Source organism: Varanus komodoensis, unplaced genomic scaffold, assembly GCF_004798865.1.
Source record: "Varanus komodoensis strain SLA01 unplaced genomic scaffold, ASM479886v1 scaffold183, whole genome shotgun sequence".
Lineage (NCBI taxonomy): Eukaryota > Metazoa > Chordata > Lepidosauria > Squamata > Varanidae > Varanus > Varanus komodoensis.
The window spans coordinates 78,906-97,964 of NW_025335536.1; the positions used below are offsets into that span (position 1 = coordinate 78,906).

The following is a 19,059-nucleotide window of genomic DNA, read 5'->3' on the forward strand; positions in this document are numbered from 1 at the left end:
CACAGGCCACCATTTAATTTTATTGTCTTCTATTTCTTTATCTAAGCTGTCTAATCTCGCCTGAAATGTTTATCTTCATACCACGTTCTCACTGAGGTAATAAACGTGTGCCTGGATCATAACACTTCATATGGCAGGTGTGAATCATATGAATGAATACTCTTGTATTGAACCCTCACAGTGTCAACTAGCACTCCAGGGAAAGATGGGCATGTAGGGTGGAATTCAAGCTTTCTGTTCATAGGATACTCCCCACTGGAGAAGGGATGTGAGCATTTTTTTTTTTTTTGCCAATTACTCTTTCCCTAGCAGCCCCCAGTGCCCCCTGAAAAGCTGCACCAGAGTGCTAGGGGAATCTCAGAAGAATGTGGGAGTTGCTCTGGTGAGCTACAGGAAAAATGTCAATTGACAACAACTGAATCCAGAGTTCTCCAGCAAGAAAGCCTTGACCAGATCATATTCCCTTCTGCACACTGTGAAATGGAAATGATTTGATTCCTAGGTTTCAGTGTGTTTAAAAAAGGAACTATACCATTATCATTAAACCTCCCTGTTAGCCTTAAAAACCAAGGGCACCATCTACCAGCTTCCAAAACCCAATTTAAAGAAAGGGAGCCTCATAAGATTTCCAAACTTGCTCATTTATTCCATCTCTACCTGCATCAAAGATGCAGTCAATTTACTGAGATCCATACGGACACTGCAGTGTTTGATGAGGATGGGTATCTGGATGCATGACCAGGATCACATTTCCACATGCAGTTGTCGTTTACTAAATTGATTCAAGTGATTTCAAATAACCCTGAAACAACTTCCATTCTATACACAACATTTCAAAGCACACGATCTTACCATTTAATAAGTGATGGTAAAGTATAAATAAGATTAGAATAAAAGGGTAATAACTGATACACATTTGCTTTAAAGTGAATTATCAGAGTTAATAATTCCAAAGATAAGTAGTGAAATATAAAATTAAGCATATTAACCCTCCATTTAGCTGGGGACAAGGACAGATTATCAGGAAATTACTAGTGACAAGAGCAAGCTTTATGTAATCTACTCGCACAGAGTAATATACAAATTGTAATACCATTTGGTATAAACACTACAGGGAGGTTTCAGGCTTATAGAAGCAACACTTATATAGACATATTTGAAAGTATATACAAAAAGTACCATTTTTCTAGTAAGCATAAATGCGAAGTCACCACTTCGGATAAACCGCAGTGCACTTGCCATTAATGTCTCAAGCACACACATAAAAATCAAAAAGTTGCCCTAGCACTGAAGAATGACTTACCTTCATTTAGAGTCCTCCAAAGTTCATTATCTTGTTTAGCTTCACACTAACTATAATGAACTGTGCTTGTGCTGTCCACATTCCTTAAATGTCTCTTGCCTCCACCCAAAGTGAAAACAAGCTTCATGAACCAAGAGCTACCACTTTGAATTCATCTTGTTTGCCTGGCTGGAATTGACCTTAATGAGTACTTGACAAAAATCCAACCAAAGATGTACCAAGAACTGGGCAGTGGACATGACACTTAACTGAACAATTAAGCACAAGTATTGAAAACTTGGATAACAATTTTGGCAAATCCCAATTAATTTGCTGGAATTGTTCTTTCCATTTTCAGTACATGTTCTTGCATAGTGATGGTTTTTCATTGGAGACATATAGCATATTTCCTTTTTGGCATGCACACATTTCTGCCAATCAGAACTGGGAGAATTCTTCTCTGAGGTGGAGACCTCTCATCCTCTTCCACGGGCAACAATTTTGTTCATTGTTGATGTAATTATGTAAATTGGATCAAATCAAGCAGCAAACACACAAAGAAAAAACACAATTTGAAAACATAGCAAGGATACATAAATAAAGTGATCAGGATATAATAACATTACTGAGGTTATATGTTCAAGCAGGTAGAATCGATTTTAAAGAGCCGCAGGTACAGTATACTGCTTCAGAATTAGTTAAAAATACTGAAGAAAATAATCTACAAGCTTATTGTAGGTAGGTATTAAGAGCAACATGGTAAGTCAAACAGAAACTTGTTATACAGCTCCAACAGTATGTCAGCTCATCCAGGTCAACGTTTGGAGTAAATTCTATTCACAAAACTGCCTTCATTGTCATCTGTTTTCAGTCCCAACTCTCAGGTTTATTGTTGTCTGTTTTCTCAAGGAACATTAGGAATTGCTTTCTGAAAAGCTGGCATGATTTTAACCAGAGATTTTTTGCAACAGGATAATCACCATGATTCCTTGAAGGAATCAGTGGCAGTAAAAATAGCATAAAAACAGTAGGTAATATAGCTATAGCCACTGGTAAATGCAGTAATTCCTCTAGATAATCCTGGGATTGTTGTCTGGTGAAGGTTCGGAAAATTTCAGTCAGGGATCTGTTGACCCAGTCCCATAACCACAGTACTCAGGATTCCTTGAGGAATGCAAACAGCTACAAGGGAGTTTCAGTCAGTAGCAAGATACAACATAAGACTTTGTTCTCTTCAACAGCTGACAAGGTAGTAAACTTATTTTTTGACTGATGGCTCTTCATGTGAGTACCAGGGCCTAATACTCTCAATGACTTGCATATACTTCTATGTGTTACTGATCTCTGTTTTCATGACTAAGCACTTGGAGGGGCACCTTGGTCATCCATGTTTCTTCAGCTACTAGAGAAAAATCCTAACAGTCCTGTTCCCCAGGTGTATACTTCTGTTTAATGTGTTTATGACAGGCACCTGTTTTTGTAAGAGGTCTTGTGTGGTTAGGAAAGTACTTTGAAGCACTTGGCTGCTGTCTCTACTTGGTTTGAAGTTATACCATTAGAAAGAAAATACCATATCTCTCTCCCATACTCCAAAATTATAGAGAATGAGATAATATCCACCTTTTCGGAATAACTGAAATAGAAGTGATGCCCCAGAAATGAGGAGAGTAGGGTCAGTAAAGGCATGTCTAAATAAGGAAATGTTCCAGTTAAATAAGTCCACATTAATTAGGCAGTGAATGAAAAAAGAAGCATAAATGGGTAGCATTGCACTCCTATGCATGTGTACTTCAGAGCAAGCCCCACTGGACTGAGTAAACTGGCATTGGATCAGACTGCATGTAGTTTGAAACAGGGAATGGAATCTCTTAGCTGCAATGTTTACAAAAGTCCTTAAATAAACATTTAGCATATCTTCCCTGGAGCAGAATGCGTTTCCAACTTATTTATATATACGTTGTAAGTCTGTCATGCATTCCCTAGACAGCAATAATTATGTCTGTGCTTACTGCTACATTTCAACCAACACCACAGAGATGACTGAATAAAAACATGTGCTTATGAACAAGGCTACTTGTGATTAGAATGTATGTAAAACAACAGAAAAGCCAATCAAAGAACTTTTCCGATGACTATACCAGTGCTCAAATTATAGAGGAATGGGGTGCCTTAAATTAAATCCACAGAATTTCCACAGATTTCAGCCAAATCATTCCCCCACCCCCTAGCCTTCTAAAACCAGTAGCAACAGGGGTTGATACAGAAAGTAGAGCAGGATAACCCCCAGCCCTTTGGAATTAGAGCACTAGAATATCCTTTAACTCAAAGGCCAAAGGTATTAGATGACTGCAAGTTTCCCAATGTAATTCTGTAAGGTGCTGAGCACCTGTGAGACTGAAATCACTAAGTTGTGAAGGTTTTCCAGCACTTTCCAGGGTCAGGTGCTCAGTTACTCGTAACAACTAAAGACACATGTATGGCTGTAAGAATGAACTAGCTAACAATAGCAATGCTCCAGAGTGTAGTAAAAATAATTTCACTTAGATTTATGATACTACTCCTCGGATCAAAGACTTTACTTTTTTAAAAAGTGGATACCTGCGGTCCATCTCTGGCTTCATAGAAGTCACCCACTCCTATTTTTGCACTGAAGCTGAAATTGTCCCTTGAGATATCCATAATTCCATTTCTGCTGAGATACTGAAAAAATCACATATTTTTCCACTTCAGGTTTTAAGTCATTACAACCCAGCTTTGATGTACAGCTAATATAAGAGAAGTCAAATGTTTTGCATATTCTTGCAGGGGGATATGAATTTACAAGAGGTCAATAAAGAAGTAGATTAAGGTACATTAGCCTCACATCATAGGCCATTTTGCATCAAGGAACTTAACAGGAAGAAAAAGTTCATTTTTTTTAAAGGCATGCTTAATAAATAGCAGGAAGTATCGTGTTTAAAATATACCTTTACTACTTCAGGGTACTGCCTTAGCTTCTTTCCACATGGTGCATAATATGCTACTTCTCCTTGAAGGCGGCCAGCAAAGTTCCTTATTCTTGTTTCTCTTTGCCAGCTGCAGTAAAATAGAATTATCTGAATAAATAAACCAAGACAGAAATTCGGGGTGCACACTGAAGCCAGTGGTCCTCCCACAAAGCAAGCATGCATGGGATTAGGTTGCACAGCTGCAATCCTATAGATGTTTCTTAACAGAATGAGCCATTTGCTCAAATAATACATGATACATCAAATAAAACTAATACATCAAATAAAACTAAGCTTACTGGCCAAATGATAACCTGGCAACATATTTTAACATGAAGTACATTTGGCTGAATGCTGAACTAGGCAGGCCAACATACCAGGAAGCTTCATATCCATGATCCTTCCCCAAGTTGGTGCCTTTCTATCATTCCCAGACACCATCAGCCATGCTGGCTAGGAATTATGGAAGCTGCAGTTAAAATTATCTGGCAAAAGCTTGGAGAAGGCTGCTATATAAAATACATTAGACAGAGAGATAGTGACTGGTCCCATGTAGCAAGCTTCAATGATGAGTGAGGTTTTCCAAGCCCAATTTTTCAATTTGGAGAAAGGGGTGGAAAACCACAGACTTGCAGTTTGACATCCCTGATCTAGGATCTTCAGGACTCATTCAGAATTACCCAGAAAGAGTGCCATGTAGGAATTCCATGAGAAGTTATTCTATAAAGACAGGATCAGAAGGAAAGCCCGAGTGAGGCAAGAAGAATGGGTTCTTTACATAATTCATTGCCATTTTCCTAGTAGCAGTAGGAAGAACGAAAGAGGCATTGGCAGATATCAGCCAGGCAATGGATAAGGAGAATGAGATATTGGGAAATGGCAGATGTTCTCCTTTCCAGTAGTGGTTGACACATCTTGTCAATCATCCAGTTCCTGGGGCCAATCCCAAGCTTGGCAGGTCTCCCCACAGAAACAAAGAGTGATGGATCTGTCTATAAATCTGCCTCATACAGTATATTACAGGAAGTTTTATGATTTCTATTGAAATATTCCCCTCCTCAGTAGACAGCTGTTGAGCAGTTCTAGCTCTGTCTCAAATTCAAGCTCACTCCCAAAGCACTCTCTAAATTTTTGTAGAAAAGACTGCAGAGAGTTTGGTTTGTTAGTATAATCTTGGAACTCACTTTCTCAGTGCAGGACCATACATTGCATGGAAAGAATCAGGATCTCAATCATGTGTCTTCCACCTAAGAACCACTGTGCTGTAGTGGTTACAGTGTTGGACTGGGACCAGAGAAATCTGGATTTTCTACTCAGCAATGAAGCTCACTGGATGACTTTGGGCCAGGCATAAACTCTCAGCCCAACCTACATCACAGGGTTGTTCCATAGATAAAATGGAGCTATGAGAACTGCCTTGAGTTCCTCACAAGAGGAAAAAAGATATAAATGCAATGTAATAATAGTAATATATTAGTAATGCAAATGAGAGAATGAAGGAGACTATCAGAAAAGAATGAGCAGAGTGTCCACAATTTACTCCCAAACAGCCCAGCAAGTTGTTTTAAAGAACCCTGCACCCTCAACCTGATTCCAAAAGTATCTATAAGCTTGGCCAGCTGAGAAATGTCCAGTTGGAAAAGGGGATTTTAAGGAGACTATTGCTGGGTTCAAATGGGGCCAAGCACTCCTTGCACCCATGAATCTTCTTCTAAAACCAGCTCTTCCTTATGCGGCTTTAGGAAACCCAGACTCAGGAAAACCCCTTACCAAGTTAACAATAAATTCTACTCTCTTTTCGAAACTGCACTGCTGGTGTGAAAATGTAGCACAAATTAAAACTGTACTCAATGTTTAACTTGAACTGTAGATTCATGTTGGTATCTTAAAATCATTATCTTTCACAATGTAAGCACACTGCAAACAACTGATGGCTAAATTTTGATTCATTTATTTATTTTACGTACCCATACTCCAGAGGAATACGCAGTTCTCGCTCATCTGTTACCCTTCGCCTTTTTGAAGTGCCTTAAAGAGAATTTGATGGATTAAGCTTTACAATGAAGCAAACAGAAATTACTGTTAGACAACATGTTGCTATTCTGATTAAAAAAACACACACTAACAATTCATGTACACCTGTCTTCTTCTTTTTGCAACCTCTAGTCAAAAGTACGAGAAAATAGCAACATACAACTTATTAACAATTAACTAGTATGTTTCTAACATTAGGGCTGGGAGTATGCATCTGCCTGTGAATAAGTCTCATTGAACTAGGGGCAGCTTACTTCAAATACACATATACAGGATTGTTTTATATGAGTTTTAAAAAAAATCACCAGATTTAGGAACAGTGCCATTAATTAAACAGTAGATCAGTGGTTGAGTCCTAAAAACATGTTACTTTAACTGAAACCCAGAAAATCTCATTGCTCTAGATCCGTGGCATTGGCATAGCTAAGAAACATCAGTTTGCTCATGGCCTGCTGGCCTGCTGACAAGACAGAACATGACATGAAGCCTCTCATCTATTTCCATGGAACGTATTTTCACACAATGGGTGTATTTCAGATATTCATGCCCCAGGCTTTCAATGGCATTTTCCTGTCCAGTGGCTCTCCGTGCTAGTGTCCCAAGCTATTTTTGAATGGCTCAAATTTAAAAAGCAGTTTCGGAAGTTGCTGTGAAAGCTGCCATATAGAACATTTTCAGGGAGACAAGATTCAGTGCACTCGTGGAAATGCTTGCATGTATGTATACAAACTGGAATGCCTCCAGGACTATAATTCAGAGGAACTCCTGATGAGCTTGGCAAGGCCTCCATTTATTTTCCGTACCTCAACAGTTCTTCCTCCTGTGCAGACCACTGTTTAGTGTTCTGCAACTGGTAGTTTAGGGATGGCAGGGAGAGGAAAGGTTAATGCTTTGCTGGGCACGTACAAGTATTACTGCACACCTAAGAGGATTCACTTGTAGCTGTAAAATGGAGAGGAAGATTGTGCAAGCTGCCTTTGGCTCCTTGCAAGAGAAAAAAGATGAAGTATTAAGATGATGATGATGATGATGATGATGATGATGATGATGATGATGTTGTGAGACCTAATCTGTTCTGTGTGTTTCGAAACAAGGTATCAAATTTCCTGCCATTTCTCTTCTATACCCCAATGTGGATAATTTTAGTAAAAGGGGGTCTGTCTTTCCATGAGCAAACCAGATAACTTGCATTTTACCCTTCAGCGAGATTTCTCCCCAGGTATTTATTTTGAGGACCTAGAAGTTATGACTAACTCCTCGGTGTTTCCTCCATTTGATGAAAAATGCTATAACAGGCACCCCAGATTCGATTCTGACATCTCCAGGTAAAGTCAGGATGTCTATGAGATTTGGGAAGGAGGATGAGAATCTGACTAGATTCCCCCGTCTTCATGAAGCAAGAACTGAGAGGTGAATATCCATGTAGCAGGACATTGTCCATACTTCCCCTTCTATTTATCTCAAAACATGCCATTTCAGAATATTGGCATTTCAGTCTCCTTCCACTCATGAGAAAGGAGTGGGTAAAGAGACTGATGACCTCAAGGTTTGCCAATGCTTATAGCTAGTATTGATGGTTTCTTGCTACATACGAACCATCACTGGCTCTGAACATGTAGCTATAGATCACTTTCTCTGCTCAGCCTCTTCCTCCTCTGCTCCAATCTGTCTAAACCTCTTCTAAAGTCATACAAGACCTTGGTGATCACCATATTTTGTGGTAGAAGATTCTGTAAGTGTGTCCTGTTGATCCAGGATCTAAGAATCCCAAACATTGTCTAGTTCATTAGGTACCTACAGCATCCAAGTTACAAAAGTGAAACTAGATTGCACATTGGGATTTGGATCCTGTAGTTATCTAAGGACTAAAGAAGAGAACAAGGTCTGATTCAGTTGATGGCTTTCCTCAACTGTGTTTTGCAACAGAAAGACAGGTAGAAAGTGTATAGGGACTCAAGTACAGCCAATATCGTATTATACAAACTAATTGCAATACCACAGTGGGTGCCTGAAGTAAGCCCAGGTGAAGGTGTGCCCACAAAGACCGGTGAGGGAGATTCAGGGCATAGCACAGCTGGAGCAGAACTCGGTGTTTTTGCCACTTGGAGATTAAGTGGTGTGGAACAAGCTGCAAGGTTGATAGAGGAGCTTTTGGCAGAGGAAGCCATCTTGTTCAACTTAAGTGCAGACTTTTCTCCCTCTGTGTCAGTCTCTGATTCGTCTGGGTCTTTATCATCTTCTTCTTCATCATCTTCTGATCCTTCAGTATCAGAGCCTTCTGAATTACTGTCAGATTCTTTGAAGAAACAGAGAGGACCATGAATTAGAATGAATGCAGGCAGCCTCTTTCTAGCATTCCTGGGGACCACAGGGGACAAGTTAACCAATTGCACATGGGTGCTCCGAATGATATAGCGCAAAAAGACCCAGCTAGTGGAATGTTAGGTTTACTCGGGGCTTCACAACCTGCTTCAGATTTAAACCACCTCACTTCCTTATAAGACAAGATCACCACCCCATATTGTATGTGATTTGTCACTGTAAACTGCTAAAAGGCTTCAGCTATTGGTTGGAATAGAATGTTATTTTTATTGTTGTGATCATTATGAGCTTAATGGGGAATACCTATGGCTTTGAAAATCCATCTTGTCTCCTATTTCTAACTAAATGTCAGGCCTGCACAACTTATAACACTACAAACACATCCAACCAAATATATGTTGTGGACTACAAAATGTTGTTTTGGTCCAGCACACATCTGTCTGGTGGGCTGCATTTGGGCTTCGAAGTTCACACGTTGAGCAGTACTGCTTAAACTTTAGTAACACACAGCTCTTAACCCACTGATGGCAGCTGAGAAACTGAAGCCAGTGCCAAACATTCCAGCTTCCTTCACCATCTCTTCAGCCAAATTTAAGATGCTGGGTTTTGACTCTATATATCTTTAGTTAGAATATCAGTACCTTACTGGGGCCTACAGGGCTATGTATGATACAATTTCATATATACAAATGTCCATGAACTGCAGTTCTATACCCTCCTATCTGAGAGTGGATATTCTCTCAACAGGACTTCTGACAAGACATGTTTAGAACTAAACTGATTATAACTACCACAGATATTAAGTGTTCCGCTAAACTTCTTTGTAACTCTATTACCCTATTCTTAAGTACATCTACTTAAGTAATTTCCCCTGAGCTCAGTGAAGCCTATTCTTAGTTCAGTATGACTAAAACCTTAGAAACAAACCTAACCAAAATTACTTAAATTAATCCCTCAAATTCACCTCACTCACTTCCCACAGCCCTCTCAAGCCTTTGCACTCTATCAGTAAATCTCCACACCATTTAGAATGTGTCCCTCAACCATTACTCCACCAAATGTCTCTCCCATAGCTACTGCTGCCTTCCCCAAATAGTGATCTAGCAGAAGTGGCATTTTAAGTAAGCAAGGTATTATGCTGCATTTGGCTGTCTCATCAATTAATATCTTCATAGGTATCTCAGAGATTACCAGGATGGGAGAAAGACCTCAGTACGACTACTCATGGAGCAGGATCCAAACTGCTAGCTTATTGCTAGCATAATCTATCTAGTGCAATGCCAACAGCATTAGCTGGTGCAGGCAAATGAGCCTGCAAGCTAGCACTATTCACTCTGTGTAGAGTGATTTCCACCAGTCCAATAGAATTTTGTTAGTGCCTTTGCTCTCCTAGATACAGATCATGACATTAACCAGAGGAAAGAAAATGGTGCTTTTAGAGAGTGCTCTGGACATGCATTTAACACAATTTCTTTAAACTAAATACACCTGATTGACTATCGTCAGAATCCTCATCCTCCTCGTCCTCATCTTCCTCCTCCTCTTCGTCGTCGTCATCATCATCCTCATCATTGGAATCTTCAGACTCTTTACTGCTAAGAATGTCTGAATCTACTCCTCTGAACTGTTCAGCTAATGATTTTGTAGAAGGGTGGTTGTGTTGTGTTTTCACTGCTGTCATTGTATTATTGCTGGCTGCCTTTTCCTTTGCTGGGCCGGGTAATACAGGAGAGGTAGAAGACATAACAGGAGTCCGGTTGCTTGGTGTCTTTTTCCCACACGTGCTTGCATTTACTGATGAGGAAAAGGTTATGCTGCTGGAAGTGGGTACGTTTTCACTGACCTTAGGATGAGGTTTGGATTTGATGGTAAGTGCGAGAGGAGCCTCCTGAATAACACTCTGAATAACTCCATTGGGTTGATGATTACCTAAAAGTGCGCTGGTCAAGAAAGGGTTAGAATGGTTGTTTTCTAATGAGGTGTGTTTTTGATGAGCTGGTGATGAACTGGTTGGCTTTGGATTGGACAATGCTGTGATAACCTTTTTCAGGTTCTTGGATGACTCATGTTGTTTCTTCAACTGTGCTGGGAATGTTTGTTTGTACTGTTCCTGCAGAAACACAAAAGACAACAAAGCGTATATCTAAATGCCATAGGAAATGCCTTTAACAACTCAGCTCTGAAAAAACGAACTTTGCATAGATGGTGGGCTTATGCTTCTGGATGGTATTAGTGGCTAATAGTCATGATGGCTCTATGCCAACTCCAGCATTAGAAGCAGTCCCCCTCTGCATACCAGTTGCTGGGGAACATGAATAGAAAGATACTATTGCACTCATATCTAACTTGTGGGCTTCTCATTTTGAGCCATCTGGCTGGGCTCTATGAGAACAAAACGTTGGGCAACATGGACATTTGGCTTTATCAGGTATGGTTCTTCTGAACTTCTTTCAAACAGCTGTATGAGTATCTGTAAACCACTTTAGACTTTATAAATAATAAGAGGTAGTTTAAGTGGCATTATGTTGTTTAATGAGCAACCTCACTAAGGTTGCTGTTATATAAAGAAAAGAAAGCAGAATATGTTCTCTGTCATTTTGAAGAATCACTACTACACATACACAGGCAAGGGTAAGGGATGTCCCAATAGCCAATTATGAAAAATCTCTCAGTTCTAATCTCTGAACACATTTACTTGATAAAAAATAATAAAAAGTAGAGGTACGATTAACATTCCCAAGATTTGTTCTGAGAGACAAAAGGTACAGGTTCCAATTCCGCTTACCTAAAAACAAGATCAACTATAATCAATGGGACTTATATCAATGTAAACATGACTTAGGAATGGGATGTAAATAAGGTATTGCAAATGTTCTTCCAACAGGGAGGCAGATTGCATGCTTCAGTGGTTAACTGCAGCTAAAACATTTCTACCTTCCCATCTGTGGTGTGTCTGTCTTATAAACCTGTCCATTCAAACTATGTTGTCAAATATAATCCATGTTAAGGCAAACAAAATGAAAGCACAAGTAATTTGTAAAGCTGAGTTAGGAAAAAAATGTAACACTGATTTCAAAATGCCTTTGTATAAGAACAAAATGAGCTAAAAAAATCAAGCATTGTAACTGAAAATCAGAAAAAATGAGCTGACATTTTATGCAGAATAAAATTATCTATTGTGTCTGAAAAAATTGCTAGACAAATTATTACATCTTCCCATTTGAAAAACAAAAGGAAACAATATACGACTTGATTATGTCATCCACTTTTAACTGACTTTTAATATAGTCTTGCTACTACTTTTCCGCAAGCACTGTTGGTATAATTAAGCTATGACCTCATTTGCACAATCAAATCCAACCATACTGGCTTAAATAACCCACTATAAATCGCTGTTACCTCCAAGCACCTGTTCTATAAACCAATTCCCCTTTCTGGCTTATACTGTGTAAAACCAATGAGTGCAGGTTGTTGGCCTAGTCCATGATTCATTCCCATTGGTCAGGTTGATCATACGACCAGCCCATATACATATTATTCACAGTATTTCAAGAGTAGAAAGAATACTATACCTTTTATAGAAACAAAACACTGAAAACTTAAAAACAGTAAGTATATAGAATAGTCACAGTAGAGGTATATACTCAGTGTAAGGATATCCACTGTGCAACCAGAACTAAATGAAATACAAGTGTTTCAGTCAGCTAGACTCTTCTGTTGGAGAGCATTTTCCATTTCAACCCATTGATTTTTAGTGGCTGAGCTTGCTAAATATTATCAGCATTCAAGAAGTCCTAATCCTTCTTCAACTTGATGCAAGCTAGCTGGTGATCGTTGAAGTCCAAGGTGTCTGGCAGAGTTCTAGCCTTTTTTGCAAGCATGTAAGGCCTTGGGTTGGATCCTTCGATTCTACCGAAGGGAGTGTCTTTGAGCAGAGTTCCCCTCAAAACACTTCTGCAGTCAGAAGGCGGAATGAAAGCAATTTCTGTGATTCCCTGTCCTTCTGCATCCTTAAGTGCCATCTCCCCTAAAGCCCCTGAATCCTCCATAGCAGATTTTTGGGGGATATAGTGAATTACAAGGGCAGGAAGGGACCAGCAAATATTGCCTCCTCTCACATTCTACCTTGTGGAAATGTTGTGCTGCATCAAAAGCTGGCAAGAACCCTTCCATCTTCAGAAGGCTTCTGCTGGATCCAAGCTCAGTCCTTCTACTATAACATATCCAAATGACCGCGCACAATAGCACAGGTACCTAAGTGTAAGAATCCTGCACTACTGTGAGAGAGGAGGACATGATGGGAAATTCAGTTTTCTTCATAGAAGCCAAATATGAAAGACATTTTAAAGTATGAACCTCAATACTGGGCTGATTTTAGAAGTCTGATACAGCATGTCTCCTAAAGTTCATTTTTTGTTGCATCCATTTGTTAACAAGCCTGCAGCTCACAATTCTAAAATCTGATTGGGACATTCCAAAGAATCAGCAAGAAAGGAACTGCAAGGATGGGTCTTAGACCGGGGGTGGGGGCAGATAGGGTGGGTATGCACAGTGACTCACACTGAGAGTGGTTATGCCGCATGAGTTATTTGCCCAATAACCCACCAAGCTTTGCACGAAAGATGATCAGTCTCAACATGGGCTGTTGGTTCCTCCTCCTCCTTTGGTCCTCTTGTGAGAATTGCACAGATTACCATGGGAGAAACAAGGGGCTTCCCTGCTCCTTGCAATGATTATGAGCTATTTTGGGCATGCTGCAGGTTTTTGTTTCACTGGATCCTTGTTCTCCTGGAGACTGCACAGGCTGGCTGGTAAGCCAGCTTTCACAATCCTCTTTTTGTCAGCTACAGACAGTGCCTTCAAAGTGTCCTAGTGGTAACTTAGAAAGATTGCCTATGGTTGCCAACCATGTTTAAAACAAATTTGCCTCCCCAATTTTCACAAATATTCATCAAAATTATTCTAAAATAATTTTTTCCTGCACTTGCCCAACCATGGAGATCCTGAGTTGTGCAGATAGGGAATGGGAGCCTCAGGGGGACAATGCACAGATACTTACCCTGTTTGCTGTCAAAATGTGAGCTGTCAACTGGAACCAAATGTGCAAGTGATCTTGACCTACAGGAGTGAGATAGCATCTCACCCACCCCTTTCGCATTAAGATCCCTGTGTTTTCCCTTTATATACCTTTAAAGTTTTCTGTGCTGTCAATTGTTTAGCCTTTTCTAAACTCCTCTTTAAAAAGAAAGGTTTATTTTAACAGCTGTCAAAGGTAATTACTTAACTGGGGTGGCTCATGGCTTTGCATGTCTTTGAGGTGCAGAATCTTGGGAACGGGAACACCCTTAGCTTTTCCCCCAAAGTACATGAAGAAAACAAGTCCCCGCCCCCAAAAGTGAAGTGCCACTCCACTTTCACAAGTGAAGATCACTCATGTCCTTGGTTATATCTGACAGCTTCCTTTAGACAGCTGTCGAATGAAACTTAAGGGGAAAAACTTACCTGCAGCCTCTGTGGGACAATATGCAGAATGAGTACCTGCTGGGCCTTGCCAGCAGACACTACCCTGCACATTATCCACCTGAGGGCTGCCTTTTGTGTATCCATGAAACTTTAGACATTCTCAAGTTAGGGGGAAGAATTCCAAAATACTTATATAATTTAACCAATAAATTAATCAATCAATCCTTTATATAACTAATACATCATTTAAAAATGTTTGATACCTGTGGCAGCTCCTTTAAGGAGCTGCCAGGGCACTCTGAAGGTATTGTCTATAGTTGTCAAAATGGAGATCATGAAATCTCCTAGTAGAAATAAGTGAAAAAAGGAAATGGCAAGTCCAAAATGACTCATGACTGTGGCAGGAAGCAGAAAGGAAGAAGCCAGTGACAGCTTCCACAAGTGCTACCTCGGCACTTTGGAGTAGCTGGCAATAGTGGTCACCCAAGTATTGGTGGGCAAGAAAAGCAACAGTCACTGCTCTTTCCAAACACCTTGCTTGTCACTTCCTTAAAGCAACAATGGGTACAACAATCCCTAGAACAAGCCAAATTTAGTCAGCCAGCATGGTTCAAAAGCCAAGGATAAGCCACTGCAGCGGCAGTGGTCCCAATTTGCACAACACACTAACCCACCTTGCTTATATGCCATGGCAGATTATTGTGTAGTGCACACCGAAGTCAGAGGAGGGAGGTACTGGCAGACCAGTACAGGTATCTCCCATTTTGAATAAGGATGAAGAGACCAGGTGCAAATCACTTATTCTATCACTCTTCTCCTTTTTTGCAAACTCTGAAGCAGCTCTGAGGTTGTGGCTAACTAGATCCTCCTTCCAAGATGTGTGACAGTGGCAGTTCAACACTGATTCTGTTTTCATGAATGACTGGTCTGTTCCCACATGAACATAGTAAAAATATCTGTAGCAAAACAAGCACTTATACTTTCAAGGGGTTAATTGCTGCACCACCTTTCTAATGTCATTTTAGTACTACATTTGAGGGATTCATTATGCTCATTGATGAATGGAGTTATTGGATGATATTCCTATTGAAGTTTCTACAGATCTGATACTCATGCAGAACCTTTCCACTCATTCCTTCTGACCTGTCCTTGCCTCAAGGTCATGTGTTTTCTGTGCAATTCAAGTGCAGTGTTTAGTATCTAGGAAACTACGGCTCTTCCCTCAGACACAAAACCCATTGCAGTTGCTAGGAGAAATGTGGTTGTACAAATATCACAGGGTCCTAGTGGATGTGTCTTAGTCATGAGATTTGTGATGAAGCACTAAACTCCATGCCCACAATTTTAATTTGGAATGACATTTTTCTTTAATTTTTTGGAAGCCATGTGTTCACCCAATTATCAGCTCCAGCTCTGCCATGTTCCACTGGCTTTTTAACAGTTGTACATACTAAAAAGGATACAGTCCTTTTTCCAAGCAGAGATGGACTATCATTTTATAAACTTTTGATACGGGTTTATATATTTTAAAAAGCAAAACTATGGAGCATGCATACTCCTTTCCCTCTTTGTTAGAGTACTGCAAGCTGGCAAGTATTTTAAAATGAAAATAACTGAACCTGCTGCATGGTTAATGCCTATAGAATAACGAAGGGTACTGCTCCACCAGTGCTCATATTCGTCCCTAGTGCTCATACAGGACAATGGGCTTTTGGGAAGTATTAGGACTCACAGTGAACCGGGCCCATGTAAGGAGTACATGGGCACATTATGCCCAGCCTGCTGCTTCCTCCCCCAGAAGTCATTCCTTTGCCTCCCCAATTCACCAGACAAGGGCATGAGGAACTAACTCCCTGGCCTCCTTGGGTTTTGCTTCCTCTGTTTTTACAGGTGGCCCTTCATTTACCCCACATTTCCTGCCTCCCTTGCCTTCTTTATCTGTTGGCAATGCATGAGAAAATCAGTGGGAGGGGGGGTGTCAAAGAAAACTGGTAATAGGAAGAGATGGCTACTAGCTGTCCCAGTGGCAGGCAAGTCCTTCCTCTGTGACTCCATCTCCTTTCAGCCTCCTCCTCCTCGAGTGTCTTCACTCTCAAGATGGAGAAACCTTGATCCAGCTTTCCTTATGCAGATATATTCTTACATAAACAAGGCACGCTACATGACAGCCGGGTGGTGCAGAACGATTTAATGTTGTGTAATTCCTCCCCATCAAAAATGCAAACTGAGTCTCTGCACAACTGGCATTCATGTGGAATGCTATGTTCCCACTAAATTTTAGTACTACATTTGCTGCTTGAAGGAAAGAGGAAAGAGCAAGGTTCTCCATAACAGCCCTGATGTCAGCCCTGGAAAATGCTCTGCATCAGAACTCAGGACAATTGTTAGATTTCTATCTCACCTTTCCTCTAAGGAACTCAAAATAGCATACATGTTTCTTCCCAACCACCCCATTTTGCCCTCACAACAACCCTGTGAGGTAGGCTAAAATGCAAGATGATGACTTCCCAGTGAGAAGAAATTTGAAGCAGGATCTTCTAGTCTTAGTCAAACATTCTGGCATTGGCTGACATTCCTTGAGAATATCCTTACACATTACAGGAGAATGCTTGGTGTGTCAAAACTTTCAGATTAATTGTTTTTACTGTAGATGTATCATGGAATGTAAGAAAAATCATTTCTAAAGTATTTTCTAATGCTAACACAACATGCTAACCATTATGCAATCTAATTTATTGTATAGTTGTAAAGACTTCTACAGACTACTAAATCTTCCACTATGTTGACCTAAAACTACCTCCATCACTGCATTTTATCTATTCCAAGATAAAGCTGCTAATGTCATATATACAAAATAAAAAACAACACCCCCCCCGGCCCCTGGATATAAAGCACACAACAAAAACTATGGTCTCCTCACCCGGTTTGATCTGACATCAATGGTCAATGGGCTAGGTTCTTCAGAGGTATTTTTATTCCCTGCCTTGAGTAGATCAGGAGAAGGAACTGTAAGTTTTAAGAAAGTTTCCTTTTTGGCTTGATTTACCAAAGACAAAGGGTTCACATTGGGCACCAGTCCCGTAGACTGTATTACGCTTGTGTGTTTGTTCACAGATTCCTCCTTGGCCTGAGAGCTTTGGAAAATAAAGGGAAGCTGCTGTGACAAAACCTGAGGCTGCTTCTGCTGGGACTGGAATGATGGGTGAGTCTGGCTATCAGACACAAGAGGTATTGGCTGGTGTGTTCTCTTTTCCTGGGACTTCTCCTGGGGCTTTTGTCCATCTGCTTTCATGTCTGGTCCACTATGCATTAGCACCTGCAAATGCAGAAACACATCTTGACTGTTTTTTGATTGAACTTCTAGCTGCCAGTATATAATATGAGTGACAATTATACTGAAATGGATAAAACATTTACAAACAAACGTTAAATTAAAGATCTAGTGGTTCATAAGAATAACAATTAGTTGTTAAATTAGTCTCACAACTATCCAGTATGAAAACAATTATCATGTACTGTTACTGGCAGACACTCTAGTACTCTCACAACACAGACACACAGGAATTAAACATCTTTATATAGTAAAAATATCTTAAAGTAACCTTACAGATTATGTCCTTCAGCTTATTTCCTGTCAGATCCTTTTTAGTATGTGAAGGTTTAGAAGGAAAAAATATGGCTTTGAGAAATTCAGTTACTTTTGAATATATGCCACACGATTAACCTAACGGAACACTGAGGTTTACATTCTGGTTACTGGTTACTGGACAGTGTTAACTGCTATGCAAGGGAAAGAGCTGCTGTAAACAGAATTCAGTAGTCATGGTAACACTCAGGATATCTGAACTATTGCAACACAGCTTATTTTATTTGCCTGATACCTACTTTAGGTTTACCTAATTTGCAATAAAGATGCCATGGGCCCAGTTCTTTTAAAGAATGTGTCTGCTAACAAATTTGAGATGCTTTAGTTTTGTATTTGTTAAGGCTGAAATCCTATACATACATGTCCAAGAGCAACTTCTCTTCAGCTGCATGTGGCTTACTTCTGAATTGACATGTACAGGTTTACAAGAACCCCTTTCAGAAAGCTATTACTGGCCAGAAGAAGGTGACTTCTGCTAGTTATGGTGGTTTAATTATGGTCTTTTAAAAATGGGCTTCATTTTAAGAGGAAGTAACAATGGCTGCTTCTAATACAGGCATTCCGGAATTACTTCCATATATTTAGTCAGTTTTTACACAGTGAGGGTGCTGTTACCCTCCCACTGCATTCCAATGTTTCTGTTTTGTCCTCCCGTTTTTCTGAAGATCTACATGTAATGTAATCTTTTCTCTTACAGTGCAAGTATATTGTCAGCATATCCAGTATGGGCTGGCAAAGTAAAATTGAGGCTTTTTGGGAGTTCATCCCCTTTAATTATTAGTTCTGTCCTTGGCCTTTTAAAGCAACTTATTTAGCAGCCACAGCACTTCTGAATTGCTGTTAATTGGTCAGTTCCTGTTCACTGTATCGGAGGGGAAGAACAGTTTTAATGTTGTTTTATTCTTTGCAACCAGAGCAATTGCTCACAATTGCCTATTGTTATGTTTATAATCACAAATGCTAAGTCATATTTATTAAAATGATATTTTTCCCAAGGGACTTGCTTGGGTTTCAAAGAAGTATTAGGAATTAATCACCCCACTCCAGTTCTACAGGAATAGGAACCAATATAATAGCAATTATGAAATGCCAAGGCCATAGCCTAGTAAAGCTACTAGGTAAAGCAGGGATGCAGAACTAGCTTAATGGCACCAGTGAGAACAAACACCTCCACTGAGTCATGTCCCCATTTTTCCTCTCCCTTTGGCATGGAACTCAGCCATGGAGAGAATTACAGAGAAAGGGACATGGTCAATGCTGGAGGAACTAGTCATACCTCCCAATGCTAGCTACCATTCTCATCATCACACCAAAGGACTTGGCCA

At 40.0% G+C, this 19,059-nt stretch overlaps 1 protein-coding gene across 18 annotated transcripts in view; it reads right to left on the minus strand.

Moving 5' to 3' along the window:
• The window catches only part of LOC123021762 (bromodomain adjacent to zinc finger domain protein 2B-like), a 153,232-nt gene that overhangs the window by 55,106 nt on the left and 79,067 nt on the right, over positions 1–19,059 (minus strand). For 14 of the 18 annotated variants that reach the window (XM_044426811.1, XM_044426809.1, XM_044426810.1 and 11 more), the window contains 6 exons: positions 17,009–17,404; positions 10,114–10,735; positions 8,300–8,599; positions 6,237–6,297; positions 4,249–4,357; positions 3,881–3,982 (listed from right to left, as the gene is read on the minus strand). In XM_044426811.1, the coding sequence (XP_044282746.1) occupies positions 3,881–3,982; positions 4,249–4,357; positions 6,237–6,297; positions 8,300–8,599; positions 10,114–10,735; positions 17,009–17,404 (1,590 nt within the window). The remainder of the gene's footprint in view (positions 1–3,880; positions 3,983–4,248; positions 4,358–6,236; positions 6,298–8,299; positions 8,600–10,113; positions 10,736–17,008; positions 17,405–19,059) is intronic. The other 4 variants (XM_044426821.1, XM_044426820.1, XM_044426818.1 and 1 more) reach the window with 1 other exon arrangement.